General features: G+C 34.6%; 1 protein-coding gene across 2 annotated transcripts in view; it reads left to right on the plus strand.

Moving 5' to 3' along the window:
* LOC149780053 (nuclear receptor subfamily 5 group A member 2-like) overlaps nt 1–24,153 on the plus strand; it is a 73,246-nt gene extending 49,093 nt beyond the window's left edge. For both annotated transcript variants that reach the window (XM_089936806.1, XM_089936807.1), the window contains exons 6-7: nt 7,180–7,333; nt 10,239–24,153. In XM_089936806.1, the coding sequence (XP_089792932.1) occupies nt 7,180–7,333; nt 10,239–10,486 (402 nt within the window). In that variant the 3' untranslated portion in view covers nt 10,487–24,153. The remainder of the gene's footprint in view (nt 1–7,179; nt 7,334–10,238) is intronic.
* Nucleotides 24,154–24,396: the final 243 nt, after the last annotated feature.

The following is a 24,396-nucleotide window of genomic DNA, read 5'->3' on the forward strand; positions in this document are numbered from 1 at the left end:
CGGCCAGTATTAATGGTGGAGGAAGAACCCGGGAAAACCCCGGAAAGAACCACTGACCCACGAGAAGCTACTGGCAAGCTTTCTCACATACCCACATTGGCTGAATCCAAGACTCAAACCCACGCAGACAGAGGTGAGATGACAATGATCCGTAACGGAGAGCGCTTTAGACCACTCGGCCACTCGGGGCCCCCTGTGTATTGTAGGGTACATTATTATAATCTTGACACTGTCAATATGACCATTCCTTGTACTGTAGGGTACATTATTATCATCTTGACACAGTCAATATGACCATTCCTTACTGTAGGATCAGCATCCCTGTGTAATATTGAAGAGTGATATCTTTATTATTCCAAGGGAAATGTCTTTGACCTGAAGAGAATAACTGTCCATGTTTAAGAGGAGTCATTGTTAATTTTGGCAAGAGTTCAGTGAATAATACATTACATGTCTGCCCCATCTTTGATAGTTCTCATTGTAGGCACTAGCAGAGTATGGTTGATTCTGAAAATCAGTGACCTTTGGATCTCACTGACTTTGACCCTGTAGTCAAGATGTGCAGTTCTGAACTAAAATAAGTGGGCAGAAACCCAACTTTATTTTGACCTTTTGATGCCCAAATTGAAATGCCTCTCCCATACCTTTAAGCAATCCCAGCAGAAACTTTTATCAGTGTATGTGATCTTGAAATAACGTGCAAAAACCATTTCTTTAGTTGTGTTCTTGACAGACGTTTCAGCCCCAATAGGTTTCGTTCTAACTAACGCATGGGTTATTTCTGTGCAGAACTGTTTGTCTTCTTTCAGTCTGTGATTCTTGACCTTGGATATTTTGACTTGACATCCCCACCCACCCCATGTAATCCATACCCTAGATGCAAGCCACCCACAAAATTGAGACCTGATATTTGATACAAAACTAATGTTATTGTGAGGAATCATTTTTCATCATATAGTCATATTAACCTTAGACCTATGAAATGTGATAGTGATAGTTTTCTTCCTTATCCACAGTGTAAGCAATACAGAATATTTTGTGGGTGTCAATGGTGGAGAATGCAAGTTTTTGTATAGTAACCATATATGTGCATGTGTGTGTGCGTGTGCGTGCCATCAGTGGAAAGTATCCCCCAGAAGGAGGCTAAAGTTTAAATAGTGCTGATTCATCAGTTGTTTGGCAGGTTTTTCCAGACCAGTAGTACATTGGTTGCAAGCAGTCTTCTGCATAGCTAAAACATTCTAATGCGTTTTGTATTTGCTGTTCTTGCAACAAACAAGTTTATGTAAGGATTATGACATGAAAAACTAGGTTACATGGAAATTTATGGGGTTTATGGAATGCAGTGAATATCATGAGTCCCATATACCCTTCATGTGCAGCTTAGGATACAAGGGGGCTTTAAGAGTCATAACATTCCATACATAATGTAAAGTAATAGGATCTAGCATTTAATGTCAGTATCTTTGATCCTTTCATATACACATACATGCAACCTTTACGCTTTTGGCATAATCATTACGCTTTTTTTCTCACTAAATTATGCCTTACACATAAACATATTTGAATTACACATTTTCGGTATATCCCCCTCCAAAAAAAAATAATAATTTGTTTTCTCATTTTTATTGACATGCCATTAATCCCACAGACTGTATTCTAGAAAGACGGATTCTACGTATCTATGACATAAGAGTACACTTGTCCATAGACTTGTATGCACTTTCCTAACAGTATTATGTTCTATTTATAGCAGTAGCCCTATTTCCAATAAACATGCTGGTTTCACTTTCAAACTTTAGACCTTCGGTTTCTATTTATAGCAGTTATATGGCTTAGTTTGGAAAGAACAGTCTGTTTTTTTAAGTTTTAATCTTTGCTCGCAGATTCTTTGTTTTAATTCATACCTGGTACATAACCAGTCTGTAGGTATTTGGTGCTAAAAGTCATCAGATTTATTCTAGTCGATGCGTGTGTTAGAGCAAAAAATGTTTTTTCAAAGAATTTCAGAGATAGATTAGAAAAAGATGAAAAACTGATTCAAAGATGAATACATGAATTACATAATACAGCGTTCCATTCTAAGGCAGCTACACGCCCATTGCAGATGTATTATTTAATTTTGTCTGTGTTATATCAAATGACACTGACTTGAGAATGAGAGTGGCATATCTCAGTTGTGGACATGAATTTTATAAATGCAGAGGCGTTATTTACAGAGTTCTTAATAGAACGTGGATTACCCCTAGCAGTAGAAGACTATGTTGGTCCTTTGTTCAGAAGGCTGTATTCTTATTCCAAAATTGGATAATACATGCACGTGCAAGAACAAAACCACCTAATACTGTGTGGTGTTTAGAAGAAAATACTTCACTTAAAATTGCAGAAGGCATGAAAATTGGGCCATTTAGTATTGCCATGTACAGAAATAGTGATTATGATGACAAAAAGTTGTACTCAGTCTGGGTAAGAAACTTTGACAGCAAAAAGATCAAAGTCAGCGTGCTCATCTTTCATTACCAATTAACAGTAGATTCCACTGGAGAAAATGTTTTTGATTTGCTTGATGATGCTTTGAAACAACATAAGTTGGCAGAACTGTAAGGGGTTTTCAGCTGATAATGCATCAGTGATACTGGAAATCATAAAGGAGTTGTCACTCTGGTGGCCTAGTGGTTAAAGCATCCGCCTCGGGTTCGAACCCTGGCCGAGTCATACCAAAGACTTAGAGAAATGGTACAAACAGCTGCCTTGCTTGGTGCTCAGCATTAAGAGGTTAATGTTAGGACTGGTCGGCCTGGTGTCAGGATAATGTGACTGGGTGGGACATCATGCTACATGTCTGTGGCATGATGCCCTAGTGCTAGACATCACTATAAACTGTCACACTGCAGACATCATAGCGATATGACTGAAAAATTGTTAAAGCTATGTTAAAAATCTAAATCACACACACACATAAAGGAGTTGCATTCTATATTTTGAGAAATGTCTCCATCACTGTACAGATCAGGTTGTCCCTGTCATTTGATGCACCTTGCTGCAGGAAAGGCTGCCAATACATTAGAAGAACTCCTGAAGTATCAAGTTGGTATTTTATATGACAACATACTTCATATGGACAGAGTTGATGTGCAATGGCACCTTATTTCCAAGTTAAAAGACCCAGTAACTGGAAGATATAAATTTCCTCTTCTTTGTCAGATTATGAAAGGAATATTGGTTCTTTACCATTCTAATGTTGACTGTGAGAGATTGTTCAGTATTGTTAACAAAAATAAAACTGAATTAGATCCAAGATCGGGGCCCCGAGTGGCTGAGTGGTCTAAAGCGCTCTCCGTCACGGATCACTGCCATTTCACCTCTGTCTGCATAGGTTCGAGTCTTGGCCTCAGCCAGTGTGGTAGCTTCTTGTGGGTCGGTGGATCTTAACGGGGTTTTACTGGGTTCTTCCTCCACCATTAATACTGGCCGCCATGTATAGCCTATCTTGTGCTGAAAAATGGCGTTAAACCCTATAACAACAACAACAACAAGATCTAAGATCAGTAACCCGGAACTAAGTGCTCTGCCAGTGTGCAGAACATTAATAGTCTCAGCCGGTACAAAGTGTCTGTTGCCTTTTAAAGCTGAAAGTACTACATATGAAAACTTTAAGCAGTACTTGATGTTAAAAGACCAGAGGGGTAAATAAATCATTTTGTACATATGCTCATTGAATTTTATCATGTTATATGTGAATTACTCTTTTTCTGCTTGGATTACTCTTTTTGTCCACTTGGATTGCACTTTTTCCTCGCCTGAGGTTGGCATGTATGCAAGTATTTCCAGATATGTTTAAAGCTGTAAATACTGAAGACAACATTTAAGGTCACTTGCTGCAGGTCTGAAAATGTAGAATATGTCTTGATTCATTTTCTAGCATGTTGTCAGATGCAGATGATGTCATCTTGCAAGCCAAGGTTTCAATATGATAACCTTATCTACACCTTGGCTTATCAAGCAGATATTTCTGTGCTTTGGGTCTGTGAATTTTATTGGATGCAGTGGCAAGCCACCACATCCAATAAAAATTCAGATGTTCAGATTGAACATGATCGAGACAATGGAAGCAAACAACTTGAATGGACTGATAAATATGTAATTTTCCAGTCCCGGTCAGTTTTTGTACAAATTCCTTTCACTCAAATACACCTGTAATGGCTTCCCTAAGGTACATAGTCATACCTTTGCTGTTAAACTTGTAAAGTATCCATTTAAGTCAGTTGCCTCTGCCATTTCCAGCCAATGTACAGTTCATGGCTGTTACACGCTATTGATTAGTTGGCATTACATACTACAGTAGGCAACTCATGAAATTCAAATGATGTCGCTAGGACAGAGCACTGAAATATCGATTTGATCTGCCAAGGTGTCGATAGGTTTATCATATTGGAACTTTAGCTAGTGAAGATGGACTAAAGGAGATAGATCTATTGATAAGGTTCAATATTCTGCATGTTATCAGATGTGACTATTGGAGTTTGAATAGGTCAGATTCTTTTTCCTACACATGATCATAAGTGACTAATGGAGGTAAAAGCTGTTGTAGCTCATTTGGTAGCATGTTGCACCTGCAAAAGGAAATGAATTCTTCATTTGGATCAGCCAAGGCTGGCTCCTGGTGTGTGCTTAAGCAAGGCTCTTTTAGTCTTTACTCCAATTACCTTGGAACACCTAAGCTTTTGTTGCTGTGCTGTAAAACATGAAAACTAAATCATTTGAATATGTAATATGTATTTTCTAATATCCATTTATAAAAATGGTGCAAAAACATAGTGTTAAGAATATCCTGACAACAGCAAAATAAGTCCTGATAAATAATAATAAAATCAGGATCTGGCATGAATATCTCGCTCTTAAAAATTTAAACATTTGAATGTAGCAACTAGAAACCTTTTTTGGAAAACTTGTTTTATTTACATTTTGTGTTACTGTTTCACATTTTATATTGTTGCTTCCCATTTTGTATAACTGCTTCCCATTTTTTATTGTTGCTTTAACGTTTTGTATTATTGCTTCACATTTTGTATCATTGCTTCACATTTTGTATAGCTGCTTCACATTTTGTATCCTTGCTTCACATGTTGTATCTTTTTCACTTCACATTTTGTGTCACTGATTGCCATATATCTTAGACAACATTGATGAGATTACTTTTAGTTTTATCATTTTTGTAAGTGTTCCGTACATTTTCAATGAAGTTTATGTCTGGTGACAGTGAAGATCAAGGAACATTATTAATATTGTGCATGTTGTTCCATCGAGTTGCTCTCCTTCAGTCATACACAAATGTCTTGTTGTGAATCACTCTCCACGCTCGTCCTATGGAAATTCTTTGGCATAAGCCTGCTTAATGTAATTGTCAACTGTTCAGTTATATAAGCCAGATGAATTTTCAGGCCTACCTGAGCTTCCTGTTTGCTCAACTCTTCCATCTTTTTGATTTATAACTAATTGGTTTTTAGTGGAAGTCTGACTTTATAAGTTCCAGACCAAGTTATAGGTATTTTTCAAGACTTAATGTCTGCATTTTCAGTTGCATTTTTCACTTTACTGACAGTTTGCAAAGTGAATGTGTTTACAATATGTACATTAGCCCAACAGTTGGGTTGGCATATATAGTTTTGTTTTATGTTAATGTCTGATAAATTTAAACTGCAGAAACTATTCTCTGGATTTTAAACTTGACTCCTTGCATATCCTAGTCTTGTTCAGTTAGACCTTTTTGTATTTCTTGAGAGATCTCCACCATTCATTGTTACTGACTGAAGGCTCTTCAATCCAACTTTGATGATGTCAGAGTATGAATAGTGTGCTATTTGAATACATACTATCCACAATAATTCAAGTTAAAATCACTTTTCCCAATTTTGGGAAAGTCTTGTTTAATCATTAAGAGGAAAACTAATTTTTTTTAGGAGACCCTTATATGGTACAGATTGTTAATGGATCAGATCCTTGTATGGCACAGATTGTACAGAGCCATGTTAATGGACCAGGTCCTCATGGCACAGATTGTACAGAGCCATGTTAATGGACCAGGTCCTCATGGCACAGATTGTACAGAGCCATGTTAATGGACCAGGTCTTCATATGGTACAGATGGTACAGAGCCATGTTAATGGATCAGGTCCTCATATGGCACAGATTGTACAGTGCCATGTTAATGGACCAGGTCCTCATATGGTACAAATGGTACTGAACCATGCTAATAGATCAGGTCCTCATATGGGACAGATGGTACAGAGCCATGTTAATGTACCAGATCTTTGTATGGCACGGATGGTACAGAGCCATGTTAGTGGACCAGACCCTTATATGGTACAGTTGGTACAGAGCCATGTTAATGGACCAGGTCCTCATATGGTATAGATGGTACAGAACCATGTTAATGATTCAGGTCCTCATATGGCACAGATGGTACAGAGCCATGTTAATGGACCAGATACTTACATGGTACAGATTGTACAGAGCCATGTTAATGGACCAGATCTTGTATGGCACATTTCATATTGAGCCATGTTAATGGACCAGGCCCTCATATGGCATACATTGTATAGAGCCATGTGTTACAATCTCAGTTCTTAAACTAAATAACAGAAAGAAGCAAAACCAACAAGTTTTGTAACATTGAGCAAACTATTTACCTGGAAATACAAAATGAAAATCTAAGAGAAACTTAAAGTATTGTGAATTAGTCCTAAATGAACTCCAATAGTCTTGAATATGCCGATGTGCCAGTAGTCTTGAATGTATTAATGTAGAAATCTGACAGAAATTTGTCTTTACAGTCCAGTAGGGTTAGAGATCTGACAGATTTGTAACATTTGTCTTTACAGTCCAGTAGGGTTAGGGATCTGACAGAAATTTGCAACATTTGTCTTTACAGTCCAGTAGGGTTAGAGATCTGACAGAAATTTGTAACATTTGTCTTTACAGTCCAGTAGGATTAGAAATCTGACAGAAATTTGTAACATTTGTCTTTACAGTCTACTAGGGTTAGGGATCTGACAGAAATTTGCAACATTTGTCTTTACAATCCAGTAGGGTTAGAGATCTGACAAATTTGTAACATCTGACTTTACAGTCTAGTAGGGTTAGAGATCTGACAGAAATTTGCAACATTTGTCTTTACAGTCCAGTGGTCACAAGCTGGGAATGGAGAGTCTGGAAACCATGGGGCTGGGAGATATGAAAGATGGTATCCTGGAATTGGTCAAGAAAATTAGAGATTTGAAGATAGATGTCAATGAATATGTCTGCTTGAAATTTCTTATTCTTCTTAATCCAGGTAAGTCTCAGGCTGTTGACATTTTTATTTTAAGTCCATTTGCTTGCAGTAAGGGTATCTTGACCATTTGTCCATTTCAGGAAACTTGCTAAGTTTACACAATTATGGCAGATCTTAACATAGACAAATGAGACATTGTAGACAGGTATCTTTCTATATGTAGATGGCCTTAATAGATTTTCATGCTTTTAATTCATTTTTAGAAAATAGGATTACAAGTCAATTTACTGATGTGCTGTAATATAGATACCTTGCATGCCTTTACTGCTACACCTGACAACAACAAAATTGAGCATGAGATAAATATATTTTTTGGAGTCGGTATGATTTATCATGCATGGAGTGATGTTTCCACAGATTGTGCAACTGTTTTGTTATGGCAGAGTTGTGATCAAGCAGATGTCATTACCAGTGATAGCTATGCCGCTGCGTAGGTACTTATTGGTATGTTGAGTGATGGCTACTTTACACTGGTAATGAGAACATTAATTTCTTGGATTATGTCAAATCTGCTAGTGAAACTGTCACACCTATGATCCCAACAGTTCAAATGTAAATTTTGTACCCTTGAGATATTGTTTGTGAATTATCGCCAGGAAGCAACAAATGTATGGTGTTCTTTGAATTTCAGACAGTAATCATATCAGTATGAATTATTTAGTACATATATGTCTAATGTCATCCACATGGACAAGTAAATAAAAATGTTGAAGAAACAATGATGAATTTTGATACAACTTTTGCTATAATGTTCCAAAACTCCCAGTCCCCTGTGAGACCTTATAAACAATCTATACTCTGTGTGTGTGTGTATCTTCCTGATGTGTTTGAAAAAGTTAGGTACTTTTTTGTGTATTTATTTTCAGTGTCATTAATAAAAAAAAATAGCCAAAACCAGGCCATTAAACCCCCACATGATATTAGTCTTCCCATAAGTTGCATGTTAGAGTAATCATACTTTAAATATATAATAATGAGTGAAAATGGACATTTCTTGCCTTATTTCATATACTTCTGTTATAGCCCACAAGAAAATAGAAACATGTTTAAAATACAATTTCAGAAATGAAGGAAAAGAAGCTGCCATACTTTATATAATCTAAGATTTATATAAAACAGAACCAACACCGGTCCAGTAGACAGTGTGGCAATTAAGTGTTCTAATTATCACTCCATACTTTCAATACATCTATAAATTTGCCTTCACAAGCCAACATGTCAGTTACCTAGCTGAGCTATATCAGGCACTTTAGCCTCTTGTTTATGGATTGTTACAAAACCTGGTATGTATTGTGGTCATCATTTAATGATGCACACATTGACAAATCTGTTACTGAAATCTTTGTAAGAGTTATTGCACATTGACAAATCTGTTACTGAAATCTTTGTAAGAGTTATTGCAAATTGACAAATCTATTACTGTAATCTTTGTAAGAGTTTTTGCAAATTGCCAAATCTGTTACTGTAATCGTTGTAAGAGTTTTTGCAAATTGACAAATATGTTACTGTAATCTTTGTAAGAGTTATTGCACATTGACAAATCTATTACTATACTCAACTGCTCCGGTGGCCTAGTGATAGAGTGTCTGCCTCGGATGCAGGAGGTTGTGGGTTTGAACTCCGGCTGAGTCATACCGAAGACTTTTAAAAATAGTACTAACAGCTACCTTGCTTGGCGCTCAGCATTAAGAGATCATGTTAGAACTGGTTGGCCTGGTGTCAGAATAATGTGACTGGGTGGGACATCATGCTACATGTCTTTGGCATGATGCTCCAGTGTTAGACATCACTATAAACTGTCACACTGCAGACATCGTAGCGATATGACTGAAAAACTGTTAAAGCTACATTAAAAATCTAAATCACACACACACACACATTACTGTAATCGTTGTAAGATTTTATTGCACATTGACAGATCTATTACTGTAATCTTTCTAAGAGTTATTGCACATTGACAGATATGTTACTGTAATCTTTCTAAGAGTTATTGCACATTGACAGATATGTTACTGTAATCTTTCTAAGAGTTATTGCACATTGATAAATCTGTTACTGTAATCTTTCTAAGAGTTACTGCACAATGACAAATATATTACTGTATCCTTTTTAAGAGTTATTGCACATTGATAAGTCTTTTAATCTTTCTAAGGGTTATTGTGCATTGACAAATCTATTACTGTAATCTTTCTAAGAGTTATTGTGCGTTGACAAATCTATTACTATAATCTTTCTAAGAGTTATTGCACATTGACAAATCTATTACTGTAATCTTTCTAAGAGTTATTGCACATTGACACTTACGTCTGGATCATGACGATTATTGAGTATTGGTGTGATGCAGAGAAGAGGTTGTATGTTCCTTCACTTTTATGTGTACTAGTTGATTACAATTCTCTAAATGTACATGTATTGTCAGTTTGTTACAAATCAATAGGTTGTAATCTACTTGTCATGTATTTGTTCAAGCAGAGTCACAGCATGACCTCGCCTGCTGCAGACAAGCTGCCACTCTAAATAAAGTTCTTCCAGATCCAGCTCTATGATTAATTAATTACCCTGTCAACAGTACCTACTAGTAGAACATTGATTACCCTGTCAACAGTACCTACTAGTAGACCATTAATTACCCTGTCGACAGTACCTACTAGTAGACCATTGACTTTATTTTCCATGTAAATTCTGTGGCAGAAGGTCAGTTGTTTGACTTCACATGCTAGAGCTATTGATGGCAGACGGCTTCTGTGGGCAAGCTGTTCACAGATTTTAATTAACCCATCAGTGCCAGTTGCAGTAGCTTGGTATGTTGCATGTAAAAATTGTTTAAATTAATAGAGCCTTAGCAACTAACACTAAGTGCTTGCTGATATTTTGGTGGTTTACAGTATTTCTTTTTAATTAACAGATGTTGCTGAGCTTGAGGATCGGCAGTATGTGGAATCATGTCAGGAAAAGGTCAACGCAGCATTAATGGAGTACTGTATAAACTTCTACCCCAGTGTAAAGGATAAGTTTGGCCAGGTGTTGCTACGGTTACCAGAGATACGAGTTATTAGTATTCGGGCTGAGGAGTATTTGTATTTTAAACACATGAATGGTGAAATGCCAGAACAAACACTACTCATGGAGATGCTGCATTCTAAAAAGAAATGAAGTTTGTTCTGTGTATAGTATAGACTGGTTCTCCAAACTTCACACATTATTGTAGATATCAGACTGGGTCAAGTGCCATGTTTACAGATCACAGATCTCTGTGTACAAAGATATTGTGATAGATTTGATGAAGTCTTGATTAGATGACTTGAGAAGTTGTTGATATCGTAATATGTTGGTGATTCTGACAATGATACAAACTCTTGAACAAACATTTCCATCAAGATGAACAGAAGACAGAAACAATAGAAAAGTTATATTTTTTCTTGTTTCACAATTGCTTTTAGTTCTTATATTATTTTCATCTTGCTCATTATTGTAATCAGGGATTGGGTTAATCCTCTGACTAATTTCTATACATAGTGGATTAATCAGCCTTATAGTCAAGCATTAAGCCCCACAACCTATTGTTAATGAGATAAAGGTTACATATTTTAGGTGGCAATGGAAGTGGCATCATTAAGATTAAATGTTTTTGTATGTATCATCACATGAGGCACTGGCAGGACACCATTTTACACACAGTACTTTTATCTATAATTATTCAGAAAAGAAATGCTTTATTTAAAAAAAAATACATCTGATGTTATTTATGTGCAGTTTTGAATTACTTAGTTTGCATTAATTTTGACTGGTTAACAGTTATTCTACATCTGCTGCCAAATTCTTTATTGTGTTTATTCAGAATTATTGCAAGAAGATATTGCCAAAAATAAAATCAAACCGCCATTATTGCTTTAAATATTTGAAAAAACTTATTGCCTTGTTATGCGGCATTTTAGAAAGATATGTATGAACTCAGAAATATTCTTTCCATTTTTGGTCAGAATTGGCTGGGCCAGAATGTGAAATTAGCTATTCCAATTAACACGCATAAATTCGATTGTCAACATTGATCCAGAAATACTGATTACAAGGAAGAAAAAAAACATACTCCTATTGGATCTTGCAATAGATTGTGTTCAGTGTATAATGGTGTCTTTTGTGGCAATCACTTCTTGACTATTTTCATTGACAGGAATAGTAATTGTATTTCTATTTTAATTAATGGCTGCAGATATAAGATTTGTTTTAAATGTGTTATTGGGTATATACTTACCATCATTACGCTATAATTTCAAGGGTTTCAGTTTTTATGTGTTTCACAGCACAGTATCATGCAAGGGTTCTATCATGCTGAGTAGAGTACACACCTTTGCAGGAATTAAATTTCTTTTCTTTTGATGTTTTAGGCCACAGTAATACTTGTAGGTTATTTAATGCTGAGACATTGTGTCTTGCGCAAAGACACCACAGTCCAGTAATAGGATTCAAACCTGCATACTTTTAGTCACAAGTCTAACACTAACCATTAAGCCGCTACTGCATTTGCTTCAAACAACTGAACTTGCACCTTTCTGTTAACAAGTCCGATTTGTTAACTACTGAGTCACAAGATATCTTTTTTAATTACATGACATATGGAATAGGGAAGGGACAACTTGAAATGATTAATTTTTCATGGAATTGATTTCATCTAATTGTTTGTTATGAGAGGAAAACATACAAAATGCTGGACAGTGAATTCACTTGAAGTAATTATAACTGGGAAATTATTATGAAGACCATTGACATTCAATGATACATATATCAATAGAAGTACCGTATCAATTCGTATGTTGGATGTTTCACCACAGAATATAGGTTAGATCCCCATTGCATGATGCACCAAGCGATTAGGGATGTACTTTTCACTTGAAATCTTTTGGCAGAATGATAAATGTACATTTATATCTACTGATGCAGTATGCAAAGACAAATCTGCATCCAAAATCTTTACATTAGTGCATGTAGTATGTGAGAAAATAGGGTAAATATAAATTTTGTTTTAAAAATGATGCAGAAGAGATGTACAAAAATTGTATTGTGTTGCAAAGAGAGAACAATTGGGATTTTTTGTTTGATGCTTGTGACAATTTTGTTGATCTTCATTCAGCTATTACTGTGTTTTGACAAAGAACAGAAGACAATGCACTCAATATATTTAGTGCAGCTTGCTTCATCATTAATAGATATTCTTACTTGGTCGGGCTGGTTCCGGCAGGTTTGTTGTCGTGCACTTTGCGACATCAGCTCCTCTCAAACATCAGAATTGCATATGCTGCTTGAATATTTTTCATTTGTTTATATAAGAATAGTAATGCATGGTTTGCTGTGTGCAACTGGAATACTCGGTAAAGACTTTGAACCCTAGGCACAATAACTTTTCTTGTGTTCTGGTAAATGTATGTACATATCAAACAGTGTACTATCCCTATTATATTACTGCTTACATTCATAAGCAGTGATGCAGTTTTAAGGAGTAATAGAACAAACAACATAGACTTGGATCTGCAGGTGTGATACACAAAGGCAGAGCAGGGTCTGTGTTGTTTGGAGTTATTATTGAGTATATATTGTAACTAATGGCCCATTTGCCAATCTACCAAAAAAATATATATTTTTTACAAGAGGTACTATAACTGAAGTTTTTAGGGGATAGTAAAATAATTTTACTGTTTGACTGAAAGGTTTCTTTGCTCAATTTGAAAACAAAATGAGCAACCTGCCGTGCATTAACAGCAGTTTGTATGTTACTGAGATGGTATATTGAACAGTGTCACCAGATTTACCAGTGGCATCTGGACAACCCTTGAAATTTTAGTGTTCTTGTTTTTGCTAAAGAAGGAATTGTTAATTTTGTCCTTTTGAAGAGGGAAAAAAACTTGTTTTAAAACATTCACAGGAATCTTAATTCTTATAATTTTTAAATTACCTGCTATTATTTATGCTTTACCTGGTTGAATGTTTAAGTGCCATACCTGCTTGTTGTTTGCTGTGTTTATGTGCAAGTGCTGTTTAATTGTGCTGTGTACTTGTTAAGATTACATTGTACTGATTGATCAGTAACAGTAAAACCTGTCATAAGGGACACGTCCATTATATGGACAAAAGTAGATACTATATGTTCTTGGAGAGGGTACTCTAGGCACTGTCTGATGCTTGTGTCAGATTATTCAAGAAATAAATAAGGACACTTGATTAATCCTCATTGAAAGTTTCTGTGTCCTTTGTTTAAAGCACACTTGGCTAATGTGGACAGTGGATGCAATTTTATATTGTGAAAGGCCATCCTTGGTGCATATAGCAGGATACTGGATGTCCAATAAATGAAGATTGTGAACATTTAAGACAATATTTTACACCCATCTACTGTTGACTAATGTATGGATTAGAATGTATGCACTATTGATTGCCACATTTAATTGATTGTTGATATAGATAATATAATGTGCATATTTTAAGACAATGTGCTGGGTTGGGTACATTCAGATGAAATAAATGTATCTACAGATGGCAAGACAAGTTGTACCAAAAATGTCCTTTAATTCAGGTTTCACTGTCTTTTTATTGTTTTGATTTTTCATCATAGTACATGTAGCTGTTACGCTTTTGTTTTACATCTAAGGATGTAAATGATATTCTTTTCGTACTGTTAATAATGTCATTACCATTTTCTAACATATTACTTCAATTGTGCCCTATTCATTTAAAGAAAATCTTGTATCATCTGGAATACTCAGCTGTCTTTTCATGTGTCATTTAAGATCAAAGTATATTTTATATAAATCACAATATTTGGTGTCACTGGAGTATGGTGGGGGTTTCTTTTTGTGTTGTATATTTTTGTATCTTAGGAATTGTTACATGAGAACTTGCTTTTATGCTGTTCAGTCATTTTTAAACAACATATATCCATTTTTCAGCATCTTAAATGTCTTTACAAGATGCACATAAATGTATGTTTAGAATTTTTTAATTTCGAACATTGAGACAAGCTTGGAATGAAAATTGATATGTCTACATTTTGACAGTTGCATTCACTTATTTGATGCACTGCCAAAAATATTTGGTGAGCTATATGTAATACAGTGAAAGTAGGAAATTGATAAGAGCAACTCATGAACTTTGTCATTTTCAGGAACAGAACTTTATGAGGAAATAATTATTTTAAAGCAAAGCAAGCTCTTCATATCATTTTCCTTAAACAAATACACTAATGAATTGAAATGTGTACTAAATTTGTATTCAGATTAGATTAACTGAGCAGTTTTAAAGCTAGGTCCAGTTAATTTTAAACATTTATTTGGTATCTTGGACTACACAAGTTGCCATGATGGATATATCTGTCACATCACTAAGTCGCATCATTCGATTGCTGATACATTGGTGACTGATTTGTTGTTAACATGAATTAAGGTGATTAAAGGAAGATCAGCCCAGATTTAGAGGTGCAAGATTGGCCAGTGTATAAGCTTGTAAGATTTGTGCAGCCAGGTAATTTTCACCATGGCAAAATAACTGTAAATGATTTTTTTACATTAACTAAGCAATCTTTTTTCAAGATACATTCAATACAAATACGATATATAGTTTTGTGAAATCAAACTTTATCAAATTTAAATCTGAACTTTCAAAATGTAAAGTTTTTTAAAGCTGAAAGTTATCTTCTTGCATAACTGGAATAGCCTGAACATCACAGCTATTTATACAATTTCTTCTGTCACAGTTGAATAGCTTAAGGACATGTTGTCATTCTCAACATTGAAAAAGTCTTGATTGCAGAAAAGAAATTGAGGAATTATCACTGTTAAAAGTTGTGAACTTGAAAACTTGTGTAAAGAACAAATTTTTTTTACACCATTTTACTTTTGATAATATCTACATGTCTCAAGCAGTTCCTTTGATTCTTTACTTTTTAATCCCCACCCCTAATGTACAGCTATCAATTATATAGGTCATGCATGTTGTTTAAAAACAAGCAAGCCTGCAGTTCCTTGCTCAGTTCTGTAATATTTTTGAAGATCAAGATGAGAACTTGGACTTGTACTTAAAAACTTTAAAACTGATTGGTTGCATTATGTTTTTGTTGGAAACAAAATATAAGGTTAATTAAGTCATAGATAATATTGTTTATAATTAATCATTGGTCAAGTCAATCTTTCGTCTTAACCCAGCCATACATTTCTCTTGTACAATTGATCATAATGAACATTTTATAAATATAGGGCATATTCACATAAATTGACAATTTAGTTATATTTCTATACATAACTATGCCTAAATGTTTTATATATCTTGTTGGTTAGCCTGTACAAAGTACAGAAGCATTTAATTATACTCCTATTTTTGGAGATATGTGTGGTCTGCATGTTAATGAAAGGTTTGATTTTATATGTATGTTCCTGTGTTCACCATTGCGTTGTATTTCCTCAGTATAGCAAATTTCCACAAAATATATGCTAAGATCTGTTGTCGTATGTGGCTGCCAATACCTTACAGTGCTAAATTTTCATATTTATCCTTTTTTTCTGGATGCTCAATCCTTGCACCAATGTCCATGGTGTTACAAAATTATATATAGAGTCCAGATCATTCAGTACAGCACCAAGGTCCATGGTGTTACAAAATTACATATAGAGTCCAGATCATTCAATACAGCACCAAGGTCCATGATGTTACAGAATTATATATAGAGTCCAGATCATTCAATACAGCACCAATGTCCATGGTGTTATAAAATTACATATAGAGTCCAGATCATTCAATACAGCACCAAGGTCCATGGTGTTACAAAATTACATAGCGTCCAGATCATTCAATACAGCACCAAGGTCCATGGTGTTACAAAATTACATAGAGTCCAGATCATTCAATACAGCACCGAGGTCCATGGTGTTACAAAATTACATATAGAGTCCAGATCATTCAATACAGCACCAATGTCCATGGTGTTACAAAATTACATATAGAGTCCAGATCATTCAATACAGCACCAATGTCCATGGTGTTACAAAATTACATATAGAGTCCAGATCATTCAATACAGCACCAAGGTCCATGGTGTTACAGAATTATATATAGAGTCCAGATCATTCAATACAGCACCAATGTCCATGGTGTTACAAAATTACATATAGAGTCCAGATCATTCAATACAGCACCAAGGTCCATGGTGTTACAAAATTACATAGAGTCCAGATCATTCAATACAGCACCGAGGTCCATGGTGTTACAAAATTACATATAGAGTCCAGATCATTCAATACAGCACCAATGTCCATGGTGTTACAAAATTACATATAGAGTCCAGATCATTCAATACAGCACCAAGACCCATGGTGCTATGAAATTACAGAGTCCAGATCATTCAATACAGTACCAAGGTCCATGATGTTATGAAATTACATAGAGTCCAGATCATTCAATACAGCACCAAGGTCCATGGTGTTATGAAATTACATATAGAGTCCAGATCATTCAATACAGCACCAAGGTCCATGGTGTTATGAAATTACAGAGTCCAGATCATTCAATACAGCACCAAGGTCCCTGGCATTATGAAATTACATATAGAGTCCAGATCATTCAATACAGCACCAAGGTCCATGGTGTTACAAAATTACATATAGAGTCCAGATCATTCAATACAGGACCAAGGTCCATGATATTATGAAATTATACTGAGTCCAGATTATACAGATATGGAAGAAGAGCTCTAGTTAAGCAAAGAAAGACATTTTTAATGTATTACAATTCATTTTAAGCATTTACTTCAAAGTTTTCATTGTATTACTGCTGCCTTCAGCACAGTACATATCTTTGATAATGCTTTTGATGAATAAAAAGAATGCTGTCTCAATAAGTGTTAATGTTTCATACACCTTTGAAATGATAGTACTTGATCACTGCTCCTGTGGCCTAGTGGTTAGAGCATCTGCCTCGGATGCAGGAAGTTGTGGGTTCGATCCCCGATCGAGTCATACCAAAGACTTAGAAAAATGGTACAAACAGCTGCCTCTGGATAATGTGACTGGGTGGGAGATCATGCTACATGTTTGCGGCATGATGCCCCAGTGCTAGACATCACTATAAACTGTCACATTGCAGACGTCATAGCGATATGACTGAAAAAATGTTAAAGCTACATTAAAAATCCAAATCACACACACCTACACACACACTTGATCAACCTGGGAACACTCATATGGAGCCATATGATTTGAAATCATATTGAATTAGTGTGGTTATTAAGTCCTCATACATACATTGCAGGTATGATTAACAGAATTAACTGTGGTTATTAAGACCTTTGACATACAGTGTAGGCATGTATAACAGAATTAGCCATGGTTATTAGGGCCTTTGACGTACAGTGCAGGAATGATTAACGGAATTAGCCGTGGTTATTAGGGCCTTTGACGTACAGTGCAGGCATGATTAACAGAATTAACCGTGTTTATTAGGGCCTTTGACAAATGATAAATGCATGATTAACAAAATTAACCTTGGTTATTAAGACCTTTTAAAGTCCATCTTTACTAGCCAAGGTTCTGTTATGTTTACCCTATCTACACATTGGCTTTGACCGAGCAACATCAATTGGATTTCATGAGTTGTCTCCCTTAGAATGTAATGCCTACTAACCAATAGCATGTAACAGTGGTGCACTGTAATCGGCTGAAAATTGTGGAGGCATTTAACTTCAGATGGATACTTTGTAAGTTTAACATCGAAAGTTTGAATATATACCAGAGAGAAGCCATTTCTGGTGTATTGGAGGAAAAGGATGTATTTGTACAAACTTAGACCGGCACTACTGGAAAATTGCTTTTTTATGAGTCCATTCCATTTATATGTTCCTCTTGTCTCGATTTTGTAGCAGCAGTGTTCAGATTTGAATAACTAGATTTTAATTGGATGCAGTGGCTTGCTGCTGTATCAAATGAAATTCACAGACCCAAAGTACGAAAATATGTGAATGATCCTCCAGGGTGTAGATAGGATTAGCACATTCGAACCTTGGATAGCAAAGATGGGTAAGGGCATGATTAACAGAATTAGCCATACTTATTAAGGCCTTTTCACATACAGTAAAGGCATGATTAACATACTGAGATTAATACACAGTCTCATGTCATCTCATTTTTACAAACATTATTCCCTAACCAGGGTGTAAAATACCTAATGTATTAAAATTGTATCAAGAACTCCATTCAGTTTCTAGTATGATGAAATTGTTGAATATGATTCACCACCAAGGGTCTCCACAGCAATGCTTTCTAACCAGTTTTGATCACATTCTTAATGGCAGTGTTTCAGCAGAGTTTATTGTGATGTGTTGGATATGTGAATATCAGATTTCAGCTAGTTGTTTCAACAAAACTAGACTCGTGGGTTTATTTAGTTGCTAAAAGGCAAACAATTTTAAATGATAACACTTTCATACTGTGGAAATTGTGAAGTTTCTTGGTATTGGGTCCTATTTGAATGATTCTCTCATACAGGTAGCAAAATTTTGTCACATCATGGACCTATATCACCACTGTTAAGAGTGTGAAAATAGAAGTAAAAGTAAACATTTGTTGCTAACGCCTCACCCTCGGCTACTTGCATGTAATGTGTCAGCATATCACAGTTTATGCTTTTCATTCTATCATTGCAACAAATAGCATAGGCCCTGATCACGTCTGGCATAATGCTGTGACAGATTTGGTTAATAATATTTACAATTGTGTGCATTCTTACACACTTAAGTTGGAAATGTTTAAATGTATTATTATTTTTTTGGCCAACCCCACATGAAAAATAGGTCACATTTTCCAACTTTCTTTTAACTGTTCTCTACATGTGGTTAGGACAGTGTTTGTTTTTTTGTAGGATATAGTTAGGTGCCATCATTTTATATTTGTCTTTAATTAGGTTGAAGATGATGGTATTGTAGATGCCTTCATATTTTTGCATTTTTAGGATTTTAATTTACGTGTTTTGGTATGAGAACTAACATTTAATTTGAAAAATGATTTGTTTCTTTATTCCAATGAAACTCATCTCAAACTTAAAGCTTTGATCTGCATGAGGGACTTATTCTATATTAGAAAACGTCCATGACATTTTAATAATTACACATAATTTGTATCGTTAACGAGAGTGGTGTGTGTTCAGATTCAGAGTATTTTTTAATGCAAGTGCTAGGAAAGAATTTTATGAGAAAAATATCTATATGTATACATGTATATATCTATAAATATTTACATTTTGTATTTCACAATATTCATTTGTTAACATCCTTGTAAATAGGCAGAAACTCGTGTACATCATTTGTTCTTCCTGTGTATACATGCATACCAGAAAATTTGTTTTGTTGTGGCAATATTTTATGTATCGTTGTGACGGTATCTTCCATTTTAAATATATAATGGAGGTGCAGATTCATGTGATTTTGTAATTATGCTCAATATTTGTTTATAGTTTCACTTTCTTTTTCTTCTTACTATCCTTATTAGCCACAGTGTATAGACTGAGATTGTTAAGCTGGCACTGAAGTGGACTGTTAAAAACAGATTAAGAACAATTTGAATATTGATAGCAGAGTACTTCCCAAAACTGAAGATTCTCAGGATCAAATGAAATAGAGGAGTATTTGCATGACTTCCAGAATAATATATGATTCAGATGTCTTATTGTATATAGGTTATGTTTATTCATTTTGACAAAACAGTGATGGTCAGTCTGTTTTTGGTGACAGTTTGTAAAAATAATGGTCAGTCTATTTTTGGTGACAGTTTGACAAAACAATGGTAAGTCAATATTTGGTGAGTTAGTCTTAGCAGAAGCTCAACATAGTAATCACTTAGGTGTCCACATGGTTGTCTGTCCATGTGTCTGTACATCCAACCATACATTCAGATTTATTATCATGTTGAAGTTTATAATAGACTAAAAGAGCTGAAGGGATGTTTCTTTTGTCAGTGAAGTCTTGTTATTCCTAAACAGAAATGGAGGTCAGACTGTCAGTATGGACACCATAGTAGCCATCTTAAAAATCTTTGAGACATTATTAAGTGAAAAGCTATTTTTATATAGGGGTTTCACCAGAAGAGTTCTTGCAGTGTCTACTTGATCCTAAATCAGAATGATGCAAATGTACTCTCAGTATGGTCACCATGGTGACCTTCTTGAAAAGATTGTTATCTCTACTGTCCCCTAATCATTGAATGAGGTTTTCAACAATTGGCTTTTTATGAAACCTAATTAATCCTGAATGAAATAGTGCCAATAATACATGCATTATGGCTGACATGATGTCGGTCTTGAAAATCATTCTGTCACTCCTACTTTAGAATGGATGGATATATTGACATAGAATTTCATCAAAAGACTTGTAGATGTCTTGATCCTAAATGAAGATTATGCTAATGTGAAATACAATATAATAACCACAGCAGCTAATTTGAAAACCTCGCTGTTGCTGAAAAATATCGAAGACGATTTCAACCATCAGCAGTTAAAAGAAAGAAATGGTCTTTTCTTGAAATCTGGAAATTTGGAGTGTCAGTCCCTTTGAGGGATGTGTGTTTATTTGCTAACTAAGTTAAGGACCATACATTAAGTTAAATGTTTTAGTTGTTAATGTATAGCTACATCAAATGCCGGTTTGACAGGATCTCTATAAAATAGATAGCAGTGACAGTGATTTCATTATATCAGTGTCCATTTTTGTATAGTGGATTATATTACTCTTTGTTGCTTTAGACTTTTTATTCTTTTGACTGGACACATGTTTAGATGAAGTTTATTTTTTGTGATTAAAGCGTAGAATTTACATTTTGGACTAAAATTTTTATTTTAATTTATAGTTCAGGGGTTTCAGTTTACTGATTGTTTTTTTTTTAAATTAAAGAAGACAAAGATTGGAATGAGAAATATGCTTCATAGGGAATTTCAGTGTGTTGAGGTTTCAGTCTTGACATGTTTCTCTGTAGATGACATGACTAACCAGACACCTAGGTAAATGCTGTAGATGATAATAATATAATGGGGATTCTGCAAAGTCAGTACATTGCAGCATAATATTATTTCAAACCTGTTTGCAACTGCTCAGGTGGCCTAGTGGTTAGAAGTCTGCCTTGGATGTGGGAGGTCGTGGGTTTGATCATATCAAAGACTTATAAAAATGGTACTGACAGCTGCCTCGCTTGGTACTCAGCATTAAGAGGTTAGTGTTAGGAATGGTCGGCCTGGTATCAGGATAATGTGACTGGGTGGGACATCATGCTACATGTCTGCAGCATGATGCCCCAGTGCTAGACATCACTATAAGCTGCCACACTGCAGACAGCTTTGCGTTATGACTGAAAAATTGTTAAAGCTATGTTAAAAATCCAAATGTCACACGCACACACATATTTGCAGTCTATACATGTTTTGCAAATTTAGTAATTTGGATAACTTCAAAACAAAATTGATTTCTTCCCAAATTCTTTTAATCTATGGTACCTAAGAAACAATAAATATTTTAAAAATTTGATTCAAGTAATTTAAAGTGATTGTCGAAAATGAAATATCTGTGAAATTAATGGTTCATGTAACAAGTTTTCAAGGGATTACTGATCGAGAATTACATTTGATCTTGGACTCTTACCTCTTCTAATACCTGTTTACTTTCCTCATTTTTTATGTCTGACTTCAATTTTATGTTTTATAGCATTGCTGTCTTTGTCCATCTTCATTATTCTGTTTGCATTTGCAAAAAAAAATAATTTATAAAAGCAGGTATTATCTTTCAATGTTCAGGTATACAGATTTAACCATTAGATTGTTCTAGTATTAATGAAATTGTAATTGTCACACCTGCATAAGTTTGATATATCCACATGTCTGTCCACACTTTATATTAAATTAATTGATAAAGTTTTCACTTGGCAAATGAAAAGGTTGGCTCAAGGTGCTCTTATATTTTGAAATTCAATCTCTAATGATATTACCGTTTTATTTGCTCTTTAATCTACACGTAAAAACTATTTCTTGTTGTGCAAAGAATTCTCTCTTTGATAGTAAAAGATTTGGTATAATTGGTTGTAAATGTGCAGATAAGAGTTTTTATTAAAAAAATGTACTACTTTGCATAGAGTTTGCAGTAATGAGAAAAATATTTGTTGATCATGTGGAACATTAATTTGTTAGTGGTAGGGGTAAATTTGGATAAACAAGTTGCTCATCAATCGGTCATTTAGCCTTAATACACCAAGATTATAGTTTACTTCACTTACCCTCTTTTGCTTCACTACCATGCATTAATAATCAAAAGTATATGTCAACTTTTATATCCATTTTCCCTTCACTGAGAAAAGTGGAAAAAGAATTTTCGTGCAATGTGTTCATTTTACTGCTAACTTAATGAATATAAGTTACTTTTTTTAATGTGACCATTTGTTGGTGCTGCATATTCACGTTTGTGCTGAGGTGCTGTGAACTACTACAACATACATATATTCAAAAATTGCATTGCTATACATGGAATTTCTTTCAAAGATTCGCAAACAAACCCTGCACAGTGGGTGAAAAACTTATTGTTTTAGCTCATTTGTATGCAAGTTACGATCCATTGGTCATTTTCAAATCCACTACTAATAAAGTTTGTCATTGTAATCAATATTTCATCCTATAAATCTATGAAAAAAAGGGAGTTCTACTCCGGAAACGTTTATTGATTTTATACTATAACCTATTTTCGAGGTTTGACTTTCATTCAGTAGCTTGCACAATAACTGGTCCAGTAACAAGAAAATTATGAGATATTTTGTATCAACTTTTACTAGTGTTTCATTTGTAATTTAGACAGCAGACATGAACATATGCAAAACAGATTATATTGACTATTTTGATCAATGTTATGTTTGATATTTCTCTTCTTGCTTCTCCTTATTTTTGTAAACTTCTGAAGAGAGGTTAGTTCTCCAGAAATATTTTCGAGTTCAGCATAGACCCAGTTATGTACATTTTTTACTTATAACGTTTTGTTAGATTATCATATCTATATAGTTTACTTAGCATAAAGCACTGATTAACATAGTTCTCTAGTTTTAAAACATTTTTCGCTTTTCATTATAAAGACCGACGAATCATGATGTTGATCAGAATAATGACTATCACTTTACTAACACTACTGCATTACCTTTGAAGAACATGGGTAAATAGATTACCTTAATCTAAATTTAGATGTAGTTAATGTATAGACATGACAGGGAGTTAATTGGAAATTTGTGACAAACTATCAATTACTGCTTCTTTAAATTTTCATCAATATCATCATCATCATCATCATCATCATCATAGGTCATCTAAACATCTCACAATCTCTTTCTTTTTTGTAAGAAAATGTGAGAATATTGACAAAATTGAAATATTTTTTTATGATGCAGTTTTGGGTAAGCATTTTTCTTTTCAGCCGTGGGCTCGATCCCTTTGCTAACTGAGAGTTGCTTCAGGTATTTTATAATTTACCTTTAAAGTGTTGGGGAGAGTTTTGTGTAGGATGAATAAAATCACTTATGTAAATATATTAAAAAATCATGTCAACATGTAACCATATCGGTTTTGTATGTACTTTGCCTCTCAAATTTCCTATTGTATACCATATATCACCATTTCTATTTCACTGGAGCTATTTTTCATTTGTTTAGTCAAATAAATATATTAGTCTTTAAAACGTTGAATGGGAGAACTACTTCCATGGTTTCCACATTTTTAAGAAATGTGCTATTTAACGAATCCATGTTCATGTCAATAAACATTTTCCGATTAAATTGTTTGCTCTCATTATTAATGTATGTTTGCAGCCTCCTCCCCTTTCCCACCCACCTCTTTGTGTGTGCAATGATATTTTTTTTCCCATAAGAGTAATTGCAGATTTGCTGTATTATTAAATCTTAAATCATGTCTCCTTTTGAATTTACTCTCCAGTTCTGCTTCTGGTTGTGAGATAAACATTTTGTAAGCCATCATTGCAAATGCAGTACATTTAATTTTTGCTTCCGACCAACCCTGAT

This window comes from Sinohyriopsis cumingii, chromosome 16, assembly GCF_028554795.1.
Source record: "Sinohyriopsis cumingii isolate HCF-2022 chromosome 16, ASM2855479v2, whole genome shotgun sequence".
Lineage (NCBI taxonomy): Eukaryota > Metazoa > Mollusca > Bivalvia > Unionida > Unionidae > Sinohyriopsis > Sinohyriopsis cumingii.